The sequence below is a fragment of the Cetorhinus maximus genome, chromosome 20 (assembly GCF_964194155.1).
Source record: "Cetorhinus maximus chromosome 20, sCetMax3.hap1.1, whole genome shotgun sequence".
NCBI lineage: Eukaryota > Metazoa > Chordata > Chondrichthyes > Lamniformes > Cetorhinidae > Cetorhinus > Cetorhinus maximus.
In genome coordinates this window covers 46,271,123-46,290,144 of record NC_135898.1, presented here as the reverse complement: position 1 = coordinate 46,290,144, position 19,022 = coordinate 46,271,123, and the positions used below count along the sequence as shown (strand labels likewise).

The 19,022-nt window shown below is 43.3% G+C and overlaps 1 protein-coding gene and 1 long non-coding RNA gene across 2 annotated transcripts in view; one reads left to right on the top strand and one right to left on the bottom strand.

Annotated features, from left to right (window-relative positions):
* hectd2 (HECT domain containing 2) overlaps positions 1-19,022 on the bottom strand; it is a 158,058-nt gene that overhangs the window by 54,386 nt on the left and 84,650 nt on the right. Inside the window, exons 11-12 of the mRNA XM_078565993.1 lie at positions 795-891; positions 24-131 (exon numbers count right to left, since the gene is read on the bottom strand). Of these exons, the coding sequence (XP_078422119.1) occupies positions 24-131; positions 795-891 (205 nt within the window). The remainder of the gene's footprint in view (positions 1-23; positions 132-794; positions 892-19,022) is intronic.
* Positions 1-19,022, top strand: part of LOC144695078 (uncharacterized) — a 93,274-nt gene that overhangs the window by 69,469 nt on the left and 4,783 nt on the right. The gene's annotated exons all lie outside the window — the stretch shown is intronic.

The window sequence follows — 19,022 nt, the reverse complement described above, 5'->3', positions numbered from 1 at the left end:
TAAAATTAAAGGATCCACATTACCTCATCCAGTGAGTCGTTAACCAAATGCAATCGTCTCACTTTAATGTTGAGAAAAAGCATGTTCATGTCTGGCTTTTGTCTACGAGACACTTTATCAACCAAGCTTTGCTGTATGGAAAAAGAGAGACAGGAATCCTGAGTGTCGAGTTCTGAGGAGTTTAAAACATCTGACAGCGCAATAAACACAATAGGACATAACTTAAGATTTTTCTCTTTTTTATATAAGGTGGAAAAGCAGTGCTAGGAAATAGAATATTTTCCATTTAGTAATAGCCTCAAGCACTCCAATAACATACGGATGTTTTTTTAAGATTGCTTAAAACTTCCAGGATCACACATGGTTGTTTTTTTTTACCAATTGTTGTCTATTGAGAGTGAACATTAGTATCTGTTTCATAACACTGTTACACCTGGTACTCATGTCCACTGGAAAAGTGGGTTGAGGATGCTTAATCCCAGACTCATTGTACAAGAGCTGTAAAAATAACATGGAATTCTCCACCTAGCGAGTCTGTCCAGGGACTGACTAAAAACTTACCCGGTAAGGGTGCCAAGTTCAAACAGCAGCTGAGACTGGAATTTGAACATTAGCTTGTAACTTGGGAGTCCTGGAATATCAAAATATGTCTTGCTAAGAGAATAGATGGAAAAGAAATGCAAGGGATAATAATGCATTGCTAAAAACAAAACTTTGTCCTACCCATATAGATGGTCTAATATCAAACATTCACTGAAGTTCATTTCCATAAAAGTCACCTAATGTTCACTTACCCGAGCTACTGTGATCATCTGCTGTTCAGAATCCCTCTGGATAATAACTTTCTTTGCTGCTAAGGAAAGAATGAAAGGAAACTGGCAGAAGGAAAACCTATAATTCAATAAAAAAAAAGTCCTCAAAGTATATTGGCATCTGAATTAGTAGCACAATGTTGTTGCAGCCTATGTAAAACATACTAGATGCAGGACTTGTAATTATGTCAGACTTTTCAAAGGCAGCTAAAAGTTTTATGCCACAGGGCAATACATGTCTAGTTGTGAAGTAATTTAACATGCAGGTGAGTACAAAGGCAAGCCAGAGAACACTCAGGGCAGAATCATCCCACATTTGCACTAAGTGCGGTGGCGGACGTGAAAAATGATGTTTTACCTGCTGGCTGCAATGGCAGGTTTTCACACCATATCGTCCCCTTCCCACCTCATTAATTATGCAGCCACAGGAAACACACCTTTTCACTGGAGGGTGGCCCTGGGATTGCTCGCCACACCGTTACCTCGCTGTTTCCTCGCTCCGGGTGCCATATCTAAACTGCAGCCGCGCACACAGTTCGCAATGCTGGTTCACAGGACTGGTCCAGTGAAAGCCAAGATGAGTTCAGTGACCTGTCACTGAAATGCCTTTTGGAGCCTCCCCTCCATGATGTCCTCCACCCCCGCCCTGGCCATTGGAGATCCAGCAATCTCACCACTCTGACTTGGGAGGCTTTGGCAGTGGTGGCCTGAGCCAATGCACAGCAGAGGTTGGCCATCCAATGCAGAAAGAGGATGAATGATCTCATCCGTGCTGCCAGGGTATGGCAGCCATCTCATCACTCTAAACTCACACACTCAAACCCATCACACATTCACTGGCATCTCACTCACTGCCAGCTCAAGGGACATCACCACCCATTCTCACACACCCTCACATCTCTATCTGGCCTCATCTCCTCTGGAGACTGCCTCCTCAGCCCTCACCATCTTGAGGCCACTTGCACAGATCAACATCTGTCCTCACACACACCCTGGGATACCCTCCTTCCACAGTACAGCCCTTGCCCTGCAGCCTCTTTCCTTGCCTGAGGCCACTTCCCCCATCCCCCAAGCAAGCCCCAGCCACACAGCCGTTGAAAAGCCATCCCTGCCTTACGGCTGGTGTGATAGGTACAGACCTGCCCATAAGCCCCCCTAAAAGTGATGTGGTGCTGCCTGCATAGCCTGCTGCTAGCAACCACGAGTGCTGACCGAAGTAAAGTAGGCAAACAAACCTCGAAGTCCCAAGCGAAGTGCAGCTCGCCAGGTGCATGTCGTTTACGTACAGTCGTGAAGAGCCCGAATGATCCAGCGCAGGAGGATGATTCCAGCGCGCAGGGCTTATAATGAGATGCTGAAGTATTGAAATTCAGTTCCCGATGTGTGGCAATAGGAAACAAGGCCCGCCATTGACGGGTGGAGCGGACAACCACAAACTGGTTTCATGATGACGTTAAACCGATTTTTGGCCTTTTGACCTTATTGTCCACTCACGCCTGCCATGACGCTCACCACCAATGGGACCAGATGATTCTGCCATCAGTGAAATGAAAGATCCATTTTACAGCCAATGAAGTACTTTTGAAGTGTAGTTACTGTTGTAAAAAATGCAGCAGCCAATTTCATAGTAAGCTCCCACCATCAGCAGTTTGATAGTGCTTATATGATCTGTTTTTGTGATGTTGATTGAGGGATAAATATTGGTCAGGACACCCAGAACAATTCCCCTGCTCTTCTTAATAATAATGTGATGGGATCTTGAACACCCAGCAGAGGGATAAGGGAGGGCCTCGGTTTAATGTCTCCGCTAAAAGACAGTACCTCCAACAGTGCAGCACACCCTCAACACTGCACTGGGGTGTCAGCTGAGACATTCCTGCTCAAGTCTCTATAAGATCAGAAGACATAGGAGTAGCAGTGGACAATTCGGCCTATTGAGTCTGTTCCGCCATTCAGTGAGATCATGGCTGTTCTGATAATGCTCAACTCCACTTTCCTGCCTTTTCCCCATAACCCTTGATTCCCTTACTGATTAAAAATCTGTACTTCTCAGCCTTGAACATATTTAACGACCCAGCCTCTATAGCCCTCTGCGGTAAAGAATTCCATAGATTCACACCCTCAGAGAAAAGAAATTCCTCCTCATCTCCATCTTAAATGGGCAACCCCACTCTTGACATTATGCCATGTGGTCCTAGACTCTCCCACAAGGGCAAACAACCTCTCAGCATTAACCCTGCCAAGCCTCTTAAGAATCTTATATGTTTCAATAAGGTTGCCTCTAATTCTTCTAAACTCCAAACTTAAGGCCCAACCGACTTAACCCCTCCTCGTAAGAAAATCCCTCCATCCCCAGGATCAACCTAGTGAACCTTCTCTGGACTGCCTCCAATGCCAGTATATCTTTCCTTAGATAAGGGGGACCTATCTAAGGTCTTATCACAGTATCCTAGGTGTGGTCGAACTAGTGCCTTGTATAGTTTTAGCAAGACTTTATTTTTACACTCCATTCCCTTTGAAATAAAGGCCAACATTCCATTTGCCTTCCCTATTACCTGTTGAACCTGTATGCCAGCTTTTTGTGATTCATGCATGAAGACCCCCAAATCCCTCTGTGCTGCAGCTTTCTGCAGTCTTTCTCCATCTAAATAATATTCAGCTCCTCTATTCTTCCTGCCAAAGTGCATAACCTCACATTTTCCCACATTATATTCCAGCTGCCAAGTTTTTGCCCACTCACTTAACCTGTCTATATCCCTCTGTAGACTCTGTGTCATCCTCACCACTTGAATGCCCAGCTATTTCTGTGTAATTCACAAACTTGGTGATAGTACATTCACTTCCCTCATCCAAGCCATCTATAAATAATTGTGGCTCCAGCACTGATCCCTGAGACACTCCACTAGTTACAGGGTGAAATCCTGAAAATGCCCCCCTATCCCAATTCTCTGTCTTCCATTAGTTAGCCAATCTTCTGTCCATGCTAATATACTACCCCCAACACCATGGGCTTTTATCTTATTAAGTAGCCTTATGTGTGGTACCTTATCAAACGACTTTTGGAAATCCAAATATATTACATCTACTGGTTCCTCTTTATCCTGCTTGTTACCTCCTCAAAGAATTCTAATAAATTTGTCAGGCATGAGTTCCCCTTCATAAATCCATGCTTGATTGTATTATGTATATATGTATAAATGCTCTGCTATTGCATCCTTGATAATAGACGCTAACATTTTCCCAATGACAGATGTTAAGCTAACTGGCCTATAGTTACCTTTTTTTTTCTCTCTCCCTTTTTGAATAAGGGTGTTACATTGGCAGTTTTCCAATCCTCTGGGACTCTTCCAGAATCTAAGGGTTCTTGGAAGATTACTACCAGTGCATCCATCATCTCTGCAGCTATTTCCTTTAATCTCCTAGGATGCAACCCAACTTAACAGCCTTTAGCCCCATTAGTTGCCCTAGTACTTTTCCTCTAGTGATAGTTATTCTATATATTCCCCCCCCAACACCCCCCCCCCCCCACCCCCCCACACCCTTTCGGCCCTTGATTATTTAGTATTTTTGGAATGCTTTTAGTGTTTACCCTCGTGAAGACTGATGAAAAGTATTTATTCAACTTCTCTGTCATTTCCTGGTTCCCCACTATTATTTTCCCAGCCTTGTTCTCTAAAGGGCCTATGTTCACTTTGCTCCCTCTCTTCCTTTTTATATATTTAAAAAAGCTCTTACTGTTCATTTTTATATTACTTGCTAGTTTACCCTCAAAGTTTATTTTCTCCCTCTCTATTTTTCTGGTCATCTTTTGTTGGTTTTTAAAACTTTCCCAATCCTCTGGCTTACCACTAGTCTTTGCCACATTGTATGTTTTTTCTTTCAATTTGTACTATCCTTAACTTCCTCGGTTAACCATGGTTGGTTTATCCCCTTCCTAGAATTCTTCTTCCTCACTGGGATATATCTATGTTGAGAGTCATGAACTATTTGCTTAGACGTCTGCCATTGTTCACCAACCGTCTTTTCTGCTAAACTCCTTTTCCAGTCCACTCCAGCCAACTCTACCCTGATTCCTTCATAATTACCCTTATTTAAGTTTAGTGCAGTTGTTTCCAACCCAAGTATCTCACTCTCAAACTAAATACTAAATTCTATCATGTTATGGTCACTGTTTCCTAGGGCATCTTTTACTGAGATCATTTATTAAACCTGCCTCATTACACATTACCAGATCCAAAATGGCCTGATCCCTGGTTGGATCCACAACATATTGTTCTAGAAAACTGTCCCGAATGCACTCTAGGAATTCTTGCTCGTGGCTGCTTCTGCCAATTTGATTTTCCCAATTTACAAGATGATTGAAGTCACCCATGATTAATGTACTGCCTTTGTTACATGCCCTCATTATCTCCTGATTTATTCTCTGTCCTACGGTATAGCTACTGTTAGGGGGCCTATAGACTACTCCCACCAGTGTCTTCTTTCCTGCACCCATATGGATTCTACATCTTCCGATCCAAGATCAAACTTGCTATCATACTTATTGCATCTCGTACTTACAAAGCTACCCCACCATCCTTTCCTTCCTGCCTGACCTTTCGAAAAGTCACATACTCCTGAATATTTAGTTCCCAGCCTTGGTCTTCTTGTAGCCTGTCGTGTGACTTGAATCCACAACCTTTTGACTCAGGGGCGAGAGTGCTACCAAATGAGCCATAGCTTTTTGACATGGCCATATACAGATATATTAGTAACTATCTAGGTCAGGATGCACTCAACAGAGATGGTCACATTAGGTGGACTGAGAGCCAAACAAGTGGGTGAAATGGCTGTTGGGACAAGCCACAGACACTCCTGATTGATGAACCAGGATATATTTATACTGGATGGAGACACAGGTGGCCTGCAAGTACTCAGGCCAAAGGAAGCTGGGCCAAGGGGCAGGCAGGACAGATAGGTGGGTAAGCAGCAACCCACTCGGGCTGATTAGGTAGGTGCAGTGGTACACTGAGAAGAAGTGGGTGGGAGGGTCAGAGATTTTCACAGCCGTTAGAATCAGTTCTCTCAATCACTTAGCATCACACCTCACTCTCCAGTTCAGCTGAATCATTCCCATCTGAAGCTTTCTTCACCCATAATTTTCTTATCAGTTGTTGAAAAGTTTAGCTCTTTGTGATTACCAGTTATGGTCACAGGTAATGAAAGGACCAGGGGTGAAGAATTACTTGGGTTATGTACTCAGCACAGACTGCTGCAATGTGTTGGAAGCAGATGCAAATAAAATGCAAGGCTTTCATACAGTTATATTGTGTACATATTCAATATCAGTAAATCATCTAGCCAAACAATTAGGCACATTTATTCTGAATAGAAATATATGTTTGCTTCATTAAATCTTAAGATTCCAACAGTTATATCACAATGAAGCATTAGTACAACCTAAAACCTCCCCATTTGTAAACCATAAAAAAATTTTGTTTAAATACAGATATCACAAGTGCTAATAATTGTATACTTCAGGTGGTGCAATGCGATGGTGAGGCTGACCATAACCCATCTGTGCTTAAAGATTTTAGTTGGTTTATTACATGTGAAAATCTGATGACAAAAATGTCCCTAAATAAAGTGCTGCAAAAATGCCTTGCAATGTATCCAATGTGCTCAAGGGGGCACTCTTGTGCCGTATTTGAAAAACAATTAAATAAACATTTGGTCTTCAATTCTGGATGAAACGCAGCAAAAAATGGGGAATGAAGAGCAATTTCACTTCCCAACAGTCACAATTTCAAGCGAATGCAAAATATGGTGATCGTAAAATGCCAGCTATAAATACACTAAATGATATTTTATTCACAGGCTTTCAAAATTATAACTTCTCAGTGCTTTATGCAACCTTGGTGTAATATTTGACCTTGAGATGAGCTTTGACCGCATATTCATGACATCACCAAGGCTGTCTATTTCTAGGTTCATAGGAACACAGGAAATAGGAGCAGGAGTAGGCCATTTGACCCTCGAGCCTACTCCTCCATTCAGCTGGATCATGGCTGATCTTCTATCTCATCTTCAGTTTCCTCTGTGATCCCCATATCCTTTGATATCTTTGTACCTAGAAATCTGAGCTTCCTCATCCCTCTGGGGTAGAGAATTTCAAGATTCTCCACCCTCCGAATGAGGAAATTCCTCCTCATCTCAGTCCTAAAAGGCCTACCTCTTATTCTGAGACTGTGTCCCCTGATTCTAGACCCCTCCTCCCCCCAGCCAGGGGAATCTTCCTTCCTGCATCTACCTTGTCAAGCCCTGTAACATCACCCGACTCTGGCCTTGCCTCAGCTCATCTGTTCATCGCATCAAATCACGTTCATCTGCCTATCTCCTGTGCTTGCTGACCTACATTGGCTCCCAGCCAGACAATACCTCCATTTTAAAACGCTTATCCTGGTTTTCAAATCCTTTTTTGGCCTTACTCCTCTCTATTCTGTTAACATGCTCCAACCCCATAACCCTCCAAGATATTCTGTGCTCCTCTAAGTCTGGTCTCTTGAACACTCCCAATTTTAATTGCTTCATCACTGGTGGCTGTGCCCTCAGCTGTCTAGGCCCTAGCTCTGGAATTCTTTCTCTAAACATTTCTGCCTCTCTATCTCTCTTTTGTCCTTCAAGTCACTCCTTAAAACCTGCCTTTTTGACCAAGCCTTTGGCCATCTACCCTAATAGCTCAACATGGTTCATTGTCTAATTTTGCTTTATAGCACTTCTGTGAAGCAGTCTGGGATATTTATAATGCCTTTAAAGTAATAAAATAAGTTGTTGTTGTAGTATTTTAGCCAAGGTGAAACACAGGAGATGACAAATTGATCCCAAGTATAGGCTCTCAAAGAAGCTTAGAATGAGGGGAAACAGTGATACAAATGGAATTATTATTTATGTGCTACCATTTAAGGACTAAAGATGAAAATAGTTGTTGATCGAAGGCTACAAGTTGTCCCACTTTACACGCAAACTAGTTATGGGTAGTTTAGCAGATCTATCATCTGTAAATATTTAGGAACACCTGGCCTTAATGCATAAGCGCATAGTAGCAAATTCAGTAGGCATCTTTTGTGTTCAAAAACAGTGAAGGCTATCTAGGCGCTGGAGACCAAGTTCAAAGTAAACTGGGCTTCTGTTCCAAAGTCCCCTTTATGATCGTGAAATGCCATTGTTTAGAAACTGAGTAACCTTTACCTAGGCTGCCAGAAATAACAAGATGGCAAGACAAGTTCCCTGACTCAAGTTCTTAAAGTTGACATGCCAAGCAGAGGCTTAGATGATGAAGGTATGACTACAATAGTCAGGTCATGCAGTTTGAATGTCTGATAAACAAATCCCCTTATGGCGAATTGACAACTGGGAAGCCAACTCAGACAGCGAAAGGGAAATAAAGACTGTTTTAAAGCTAGTCTTGCTCAAGATAAGCACGATCATCAATGAAAGCATCTTCTACTATGATACCCATTGTGTTGCTGATGCTGAATGTGTAAACATCAACTGAGGAAGTCTCGCTGATATGCAAAAAAAAAAATCAAGATTGCAACCTGATGTATCTGGATCAAGGGCTGAATTTTTGGCCCAATGGGGGCGGGCACAGAGATGGGCAGGCGTGTAAGTTCCACACCAGGCAGTGTGCTGGTTCCATCCTGCTGCCAGGCCCAGAAGCAGGATTGCTGGAGGGTATGGGGGACAACAGGACTACTCACTGGCAAGCAACGGGTGCCAATTGACCTTATTGAAGTCCTATTCAAGCTAATTGTCGGAGGCTGACTGCAATTCTACAATCAGTCTTCAGTCCCCAGAACAATGTAGTTGACTAGGGGTGGCATCCCATCAGCAGAACAGGGACTCAGCACCCGAGGCAGGCTCAGAATTTCGCCCTACCTGCTTGGTTTTAAATGGAAGCTAAAAATGTTGAAGAGTGGGGTGCCTCCATCTTGGGCCGCCCTCTCTCTTACCTGTTAGGGAAACCTGCTACTTCTTTAATGCTGGAGGGTGTCTTATTGGTCCTCTAACTTCAAGAGCCCATTGCCGAGCCACTCTCTGATCATTAACTGACCAATTCAGGGGAAATCACATCCGAGTGACTGTTCCCCAGAAGTGTGGGCTTCTGACCATGACAGGGTTCCGAAGCCCACAGGAAAGATGCAGCCCCACTGTTCAATCTGCAGATTCACATTCCAAGCAAAAATTAGTCTCATCAGTCATCAAAGAATTCACTTAAAAAAATGAGATGTATTCTGGCTGTCCTCTTTGATATCAAAGGATGAACAACAAGGACATCAAGTTAGGTATGCAAGATGTTTTCATTTGTATTTGAGATTGAAAGCGGCCTTAAAGGATGGCTCTTTGGAAACCAAGACTACAGCTAATGATACTAATCGACCAGCCACGGACAAAACAAAGACATCTACAAGGATTCTTAATAAGAATAACATTGGTGTCTTGAGCCAGCATTTCATTTGTCTTGGCAGGTCAAGGGCTTCTAACAGTACATTTTGAGGCAGGATCTCCAAGATCCTATTTTGCTGATATGCCTGTCCAGGCAAAAGACAATCGGACCAGGCACTTGTACAGGAGATATTCAGATGTGCGCATGAGCTGTTCCATTAACCTATTCTTTTATTCATATGTTGTACTCGATCGGGTAACCCAAAACACACATACTGCAGGAGAGTTTCCCTTTGGATCGTGGGATCGGAATCCCCTGCAACTGGACTGTATAAAATCTGATGGAAGAACCCCAAACCCCCATAGACATACGTACTGTGAATGAAAGCCCAGCCTCAAAACAAAACACACCAAGGCAGAGCTACATTGTGGGGCAGGGGTTAATCTCAGACATTCCAACATCACAACAGAACTGATACTATTAAAATATTGGAAATATTGGAATTTTAGACATCACAGCAGTGAACACAGGATAACCACCATCATGTAATATAATTAAGAAATGAATGAGGCCATTGTCACAACCAAATGGCTTCAGACAACATCCATTCACTCCTATCATGGAAAGAGAGAAACCGTTCATATAAAAGATCAGCTTTGCAGCCAGGGCTACCTCACCTTGGTGGGAGTCATCGTTTTCATTTGTGGAAACAACATCAGCACCGAGTAGGTCTGTCTGGAACAGACTTGAAGGATCAAAGATGGGGCTAAGCACTAACCATCCAGCAGGATGGCTCAGGTAATGTGTTCATGATATCTCAATAAGGATCATCATAAAAAGGACAAGTGAAGGGTTTGGCACTGCAGTCAAGGAGGGGGTGGGTCAGGAAGGGTCAACCTGGCTCGTTGACCCACAGTTCTCACCAGAAGGACCGACCGTGTGGAGGATTGCAAGTTATCAGCCAAATCTGAGGGGTACTGGGGTTGAGAGGTTAGAGTAACCTAAGAGTAACGACCAAATCCAGGGAGTTTGGGTCTGAACTAATTACAGTTGGGGCAGAAATGTGGGATTTTGCCTGTGGTTTTTCCAAATAAGTCGTGGTGACTTTGCGTGTTTTGGTTGGGAGCCGAGGTTGAACCATGGAGGGATTTAAATCGGACGAACCAATCAAGGTGTTGTGTCATTTAAACCAGTTTAGAGTTTTGTATTAGGACGTTAGGACGTTTATTTCTAATAAACAGCAAGTTTGTAGTTGAGCCGAACCCTGTGTCTGTGCAATTTTGTTCTCGATAAAATCCTAAAGTCCAAGTATCCTTGTTGGAGGGGCACAGGAACTGCTTACAGATTGCACTGCATTTTTCAATGCTATTTGCCTGAAATTGGTGTAACCAATGCAAAATCTTGTGAAATTGTGTGTGTAAGTTATGTTCTGCACAACTGCAGTTTCTGCGCTTGTTTGCACTTGTTTAAAAAACATTGTGCTAAAAGCCAGTCATGCCCCCAGGATGAATTAATCACCACTGGGCATTTCTGCTAATTGTGCTCGTAGAAGCTCTAAAAATTCAGTTGGTTAATTTTAGTGCAAAGACACTAAACAGATGATTTAAAAGCTTTTGAATGTAATTTTTTTAAAAAATACTAAGAAACTGAACAATGTACTCCAATATAATTAACATATAGTTCAGCTAATATTTTAAAAGTACATTTCACTGATTTAAAAATCAGGTTACTTAAAGATGATGGATTTATACTGAGATTCAAAATACTTATTTTTTGTGATAAACATTTTCAGCTAAATTATAAAATAAAAGCAAAATACTGCAAAGATATGAAATAAAAACATTAAGTTCTGGAAATATTCAGCAGGTCTGGCAACTTCTGTGGAGAGAGCAGCAGAGTTAACATTTTGAGTCCAACATGACTCTTCAGAACTGGAGCTTTCGAAGAAGAGTTGTATTGGACTCGAAACGTTAACTCTGTTCTTCTCTCTACAGATGCTGCCAGACCCGCTCAGTTTTTCGAGCACTTTGGTTTTATGTCCTAAAATAAGAACATAAGAAATAGGAACAGAAGTAGGCCATTCGCCCCTTCTCCGCCAATCAATAATGTCACGGCCGATCTGTTTGCGTTTTGAGTCCCACATTCCCATCTACCCCCGATAACCTTTGGATTCCCTTGCCTAACAAGAATCTATCTACCTTTGCCTTAAAAATATTCAATGACCCTGCTTCCACCACCTTCTGAGGCAGGGAATTCCAAAGTCACACAACTCTCAGAAAAAAATTCTCTTCATCTCTGTCCTAAAAGAACGATCCCTAATTTTAAAACAGTGCCCCCTAATTCTGGACTCACCCACAACAGGAAACATCCTTTCAACGTCCACCTTGTCAAGGCCGTTCAGGATCTTGTATACTTCAATCAAATCACCCCCTCACTCTTCTAAACTCCAGTCTGTCCAACTTTTCCTCATAAAACAACCCATTCATTCCAGGTATCAATCTAGTAAACCTCCTCTGAACCCCCTCCAACACACTTACAAGCTTAAATAAGGAGACCAAAACTGCGCAGAGTATTTGAGATATGGTCTCACCAATGCCCTGTTTGATTATGTTGGTTCATGGCAGATCTTGCACTCAGCAATATTCTGTTGAGTTGAAACTCAGGAGAAAGAAAAATTATTCTGAAAACTGGCACAATTTGTGCCCAGATGGCCGATTGTACCCAAAACAGAAACTCTACCCCATTCCCTATTATTGTCCTCTGCATCACCTTGACTACAATTTGTGTTCATCTCCACCATCAGCAACATCATGTAAAAAGGTCAAATTAAATGCCATCAATTGATTTACCTACTTAGTGTTAGGTGTAGGTCATTTCTGTGGGCCTCAGTTCTTTTTCTCTAACAGGCAGAGGTCACTGGCGACCTTTATAATTTTAACTTGTGACTTTTAATGTGATGAACAATGTATAATTTTTAAACTGAATTTATATTTTGTGTGGTGGTTTAATGATTTTGCAAAAAAAAAAACAAGTAGAAAAAACCGGGCTGTTGCCTACCAACGGTGGTAAGAGAGACACAAAAGCGGGGAAGAGTTCACTGTGTGTCAGAAAGTGAAGACAGGGATTTTCAGCTCCCTGGGATATGAAATACAACAAGGCTACTGGGAGACTGAGTTTAGAGAACTCATATTTGCTGTGCAGTTGAAGCAATGGTGAGTTTGAAGTGCAGTTGTGTGTGTCTTGGGGAGAGATATGAGTTGTGCAGGAAGCATCACATGAATGCTCAAGAATCCAATGGAAGAGAATTGTTTGCATGTGTGTCAGTCCCATGCAAGGAGCCTTTGCGTCAGGTTCATGGTAACTCTTCACTGGTTTATGTGTCTATAAAAATATTGCTGGGTAAAGGAATATTGGGAAATTGAGTAATCTTCTTGTAATTGTATCGAGATTCTTCCAATCTTTTTATCTGATGTAACATAGACTGAAATATTTATTAAACAAGAAAAATGAATTGTGTGTTAAAAGGTTAAAAGGTCATCAGCAGACTCCTGTGAATGTGTTCAGTAACTTTCCTCCACAGTTCCTAAAAAAAAAATTAGGATCTATCAAGTCAGGTTTCACTTTGGGCTCTGAATTGTTCAGTATTAACATCAGCTGGGATCATAACAAAGTGGGGGCTTTTGTGGGATCAAAAATCCTTCGATTTAAATGGGGTCTGTGACTCCTTAAAGAAACAAGTCTGTGGAGGTACTGGGCATAAGAACAGGGTTTGCTATGAAGTGTATTACACTGGTTGGAACTCACAAATGGCTTTGACTGTTGCTCAGACTTTTCTCAAGAGCGGAAGATGTATCAGTAGATTATCTGAAATCCTTGACCAAGGCTACATCAAAATAGTTAGTAGGGCAATTGCATGTATAAATAAAAGCATGATTTCGTAAGGATAATATGATTCAAGTAATTACCAGCATTTAGAATTAAAAGGAGAAATGGGTGTCTCATAGTTAGAGTTAGCAAGAAGCCAATTGCAAATGAAGCCGCTCGAGATAGAAAAAGATGAAAAAGCTCAAACTGGAAAAGGAAATGGAAAAGAAAAAGCTCAAATTGGAAAAATAGGAAAAGGGAAAAAGAAAAATTGAAAGCAATGGAAATGAAGAAGCTTAAACTTTACCTCTAGAGGGAAAAGTTAGCAAAGCAGGAAAGAGATAAGGAAAGAATTAGTGTGTTTCAAAGAGAGAAATAACTCAGGCAGCATGAACTGGCTGGAGAAAAACTTAGGGTACAAGGCAAAAGAGAGGCTAGTAGTATGAGGAAACAAGTTTTGATATAATGAAGAGTCTTCGCCTAAATTTACAGAGGATGGAGTGGCCAACAGATGCTTGGACCTTAATGTTACAAAGTGTCCTGACAGGTACAGCTATGAATGTGTACAATAGTCTGTCAGAAGAGCAATCTGCAGACTATGAAGAAGTTAAAAGGGCGATACACAATGCTTACGAGTTTGTCCCTGAAGTATATCAGTTGAAGTTTTGGACTTTAAAGGAAAAACTGAATGAAACATTTGTAGAATTTGTCAGGGAAAAAGAAATGCTGCAGGATCAATAGTTTCGCTCATTATAGTCAGAGAAAAATTTTGAAATGTGAGGGAAATTATGATTATGGAAGAATTCCAAAATAGCATTCCAGTAACCATCAGGATTTACTTAGATGAGCGTCAAGTATCAAAGATCCAAGAAGCAGCAGTTTTGCCTGATACCTATGATATTCACACAGACACTTACATGTGGGGAAATGAGCATATCGGAATCAACAGGGAAACTGGAAGAATAGAAAACCAGGTGATGGGAAAGGTGCTAGTTCTAGGGAACAGTTAGAAGGACGCCAAAATAATAAAGAGATAGGCTAGAAGCTAAAAGTATGCAAAGAAAACAGGATGCTTCCATTGCAATAAAACTGTACCTACGAAAGCTAATTGCTGGAAATTAATTGGGAGACTGATTGCAATAGTGGGGGTGCTTAAAGAATCTTTAGGAAAAACTAACTTAGGGAACGAGACAAGTGACAAAACAGTAACCATAGTGCAGGTGTAAAGGCTGAGAACGTACAAAAGAGCTAGGAATAATTCCTCAGACTAGTCAAGTAAACTTAGAAAAAACTAATTACAGAAACATTTAAATATTTTGTTTTAAAGAAGAGGTATTCCCTTATTCTTCAAATCAATGACATTACCATCACTGAATCCCCCACAATCAATATCCTGGGGGTCACCATTGCCCAGAAGCTGAACTGGGCTAGCCATATAAATACTGTGGCTACAAGGGCAGGTCAGGGGCTAGGAATCCTGCAACGAGTAACTCGCCTCCTGACCCTACAAAGTCTGTCCACCATCTACAAGGCACAAGTCAGGAGTGTGATGGAATACTCCCCACTTGCTTGGATGAGTGCAGCTCCCACAACACTGAAGAAGCTCGACACCGTCCAGGACAAAGCAACCCACTTGGTTGGCACCACATCCACAAACATTCACTCCCTCCAACACCAATGCACAGTAGCAGCAGTGTGTACCATCTACAAGATGCACTGCAGGAATTCACCAAGGCTCCTTAGACAGCATCTTTCAAACCCACGACCACTACCACCTAGAAGGACAAGGGCAGCAGATAGATGGGAACCCTCCAACTTCCCCTCCAAGTCACTCAAGCTCACCACCACCTCCTCAAGGGCAACTAGGAATGGGCAATAAATGCTGGCCCAGCCAGCGAAGCCCACATCCCATGAATGATTTTTTTAAAAAGGATAAACTAATAAAGATATTGAGAGACATTGGAGCAAATCAGTCACTGATGCTGGATAATGATACAATGTGTCTTCCAGAGGGGTTAATGAAGGAAAAAATATTAATTGGAGGTGTCCATGGATTGATAAACCAGTTCCATTATATGGAGTTGGACTAATGAGTGATTTAGTAAGTGGAGGTGTTACAGTTGTAGTAGTACATAAAATGCCTATAGCTGGAACTGATTTTATCTTGGCGAATGACCTGGCTAGCTCAAAGATATTAGTTTCACCAAAGGTGTTCGAACAACCAGTGAAAGTGAAAAAAACTCAGATGCCAAAGGAGGAACATCCAGGATTATTTCCTGACTGTGTACTGATTACATCTCAGGCCCATAAAATTAGACAGGGAGAGGGATAATCTATGAAAAGGGGAGATGGAAGTAGAATTTCAGTTATCTGATGCTAATTTTGAAAACCTGAGCAAAAAAGTAAAGAAAATGAGGCTGACATGTTTAGCCCATCTTCTTTAGTAGAAATATAACAGGCTGATTCTGAGTTGAGAGAGCGGCATTAAACAGTCCACTCAGAGACTGAATCAGAACCAATACTTAAGTGTTATTATTTAAAAGACCAAGTGCTAATGAGGAAATGGAGACCACCTCAAATACCAGCCGATAGGGAATGGGCAGTAGCTCATCAGGTGGCAGTTCCTTCTGAGTATTGTAATGAAATTTTACGAGTGGCTCAGGAAATTCCAATGACAGGTCACTTAGGGATTAGGAAAACGCAGGCTAAAATAATGAAACACTTTTATTAAGATAAAAAGCAAAATACTGTGGTGCTGGAAATCTGAAACAACAACAGAAAATGCTGGAAAAACTCAGCAGGTCGGACAGGAGAGAGAAAAAAAACAAAGTGAACATTTCGAGTCTGTACGACCCTTTTTCAGAGCTGAAGAAGGGTCATACAGACTTGAAACGTTAACTTTGTTTTTTTTCTCTCTCCACAGATGCTGTTGGACCTGCTGAGTTTTTTTCCAGCATTTTCTGTTTTTGAAACACTTTTATTGTCCAAGACTGCATAAAGGTGTGGTTAAATTCTGCCAAACATGTCATAAATGTCAGGTAATGGGAAAACCCCAATCAGGCAGTAAACCTGCACCTTTAATTCCGATACTGAACTGTTTAGCAGGGTCTTGATAGACTGTGCAGGACCCATACCAAAAACCTGAAGTGGAAACCAATATCTTTTAACAACCATGAACATTTTGACACAATTTCCTGAGGTGGTGCCTTTGGGAAAACTGCGGCTAAAGTGACTGTGGAAAAGTTAGTTCAATTTTTTTGTACAAAATATGGATTACCTAAGGAAATACAACCAAATCAAGGCTCAAACTTTATGTCACGGTTGTTCAAAGAAATGAATAGTTTGGGAATAAAACAATTCAAGTCTTCAGCTTATCGTTTGCAGTCACAAGGGGCATTAGAAAGATGGCATCAAGCTTTAAAGACCATGATTAAAGCCTATCCTAATGATTAGGATAAAGGAATTCCATTTTTACTGTTTGCTGTCAGAAATACCCCTAATGAATCAACATGATTCAGTCCTTTTGAACTGAATGATGGGCGTGAGATGAGGGGACCTCTTAAATTAATAAAAAAATTTATGAACCAAAGCTCAGAAACTATATTTTTAACCTATGGGTGGAATTTTCCGTGCCCGTTGGCAGCGGGCCTGATAGGTGGCGGGCGCGGACAATATGATGCGATCTGGTTCATGATGGCAGGAAGGCATGTCGCGATCTTCCAATCAGCCTGCCGATGGCGGGCCACATTTTCTGCCAACGGTCAGCGGGGAGCTCATTGTAATACATCAGCATCTCATTAAAAGGCCATCCTGCCAGACCCTTGGACCCCCGCTGGATCATCTGTCCATGTCGGTGGGAAAGCATGTCGACAGGTTTCACAACAGCACGCAGGTGACGTGCACTTGGCGGCCTTCACTCTGGGGGAACAGAGGCGTGTGAACAGCATTGTTTTCCACAGCTTGCCAGTGTCGCCTGTTGCTTTGCAGGCTTCAGAGGTGTCGGGGGAGGCCTGGGTGAAGTGCCGCCCTGCCTCAGAGAGGGGGGTGGACGGGCGGGGGGGGGGGGGGGGGGTGTCTGAGGGCAGCTCCTGCCTGGCCCCGGAGGTGACTGTACTCGGGGTTGAGCGTATACAGCTATGTGCATTTCGTCTGGGACCGAGACAGCCAGGATGCAGGGACCATTGGATTCGCCCAGATCTCGAGTGTGATCGACTCCAATCATGTGGCGCTCAGGTCTCCATCGCTACACACGGTGGACTACATCAACCGCTAGGGCTTCCACTCATGCAGCTGGTTTGCAGAAACACATCCTGCAGGTGTGTGCATGGTTTCCAGAGAGTGTGCACGATGCCTACTTCCTCAGTCACTTGCACAACTCTGCAATCTTCCAGGGTCCGAGGCTGCAGGGTTGGCTCCTTGGGGACAAGGGCTACCCACAGCGGCCGTGGCTGATGACACCCGTGCGGCGGCCTCAGACTGCAGCAGAGCGACGCTATAATGAGGCTCATGCTGCAACTCGCAACTTGGTGGAGCAGACCATCGGGATGCTGAAAATGAGGTTCAGGTGCCTGGACCGGTCTGGTGGAGCCCTGCAATACAGTCCGCAGAGGGTGTCACACATCATCATTGCCTGCTGCGCCCTTTACAAACTGGCGCTCCAACGGGGAGATGAGCTGGCTTAGGAGAAGATGGAGGTCTCGTCGGATGAGGAGGACGGCAGCAGGGATGAGGGCGAGGAGGTCCTCAGTGGTGAGACAATGGGCGATGAGGCTCTCGCACTGGCTAAACAAGGCAGGCACGTTTGGGAGGCCCTCATAGCTGCCAGATTTGTGGAAGATGATGACGACATGCAGTGAGGTGACCCCATAGATCGTCACATCGCAGTTGTGAACGTTTGAATCCAGTCTGGCTTATCTCAGCGCCAATACCCTCTGTGAGAATACTCCTGTCATGGAGATGCAGTGGAGGTCCTAATAGTCACTCGATCACAGGAGGATGATGACAACATGCAGTGAAGACATTTCATAGATCTTCACATAGCCTCTGTGAATGTCTGTCTGGCCGAGGTCAGCTCGCTTGCGCTCCATGATCAGGGCCAACTCAGATGTAGCCATGAAACATTAGATGCATCCGACGCTTTGTCCACCTTCACCACTTGAGCCCTTCAGGAGCTGGTGCACAGCATCACTGGTTGCAGATGCTGGTGTGATGGGGGCCAGTCCTACCTTAAATATCCTGAGAGCACACAGAGAGAATGAGAGAACGCTGTGGCGTCTGCCCACTACATTCTGGCAGCCATGACCAGCACCACCGAGGTGTAGGCATCAGTAATGTTTCCAGGGAGTGCAAGGCCGGACCATCATTGTGGTCTTAAGGTTGCAGGGAACATAGGGAAGAGGCCCTGGACTGAGACACCTGCCTTTTATCTCATGCAGAAAGATTTCACATCTGAGTGACAAGAACGCTGCTCATCAGAACAAGAAGCCATAGTCAGGGAGACATTCTTAGGAGTTTATTGGCAATAGTAAACAGTATGTGCAAGTGACCAACACCTGTGCCCAGGCTCTGCAACTACATTTCCTTAACTGCCCTAACCCTGCCTTGGTACACTCCGGACATCCACAGCGTAGGTGGAGGCAGCCTGCTGACTGTGATGCCCTGTCTGTGATGACTTTGGTGGGTATCCTCTGGAGGGCCAAGACTTGGAGGGCCCCGGCCTGCTTTTGGGGTCCTGCTGTGTGGCAGTGGCACCCTCCTCAGCCTGTGGAGCTGGAGCTGCGGAGATCGCAGGAAGAGAGGATTCGGATGGACTGGACACTCCCGGATTCACTTGTGTGGATGACCCTGGAGTGTGCACATGCTGAGCCTCCTCCCTATGGGGGCCAGAGGGCCCCTGGCTGACTCCATGGGGAGAAGTGGTA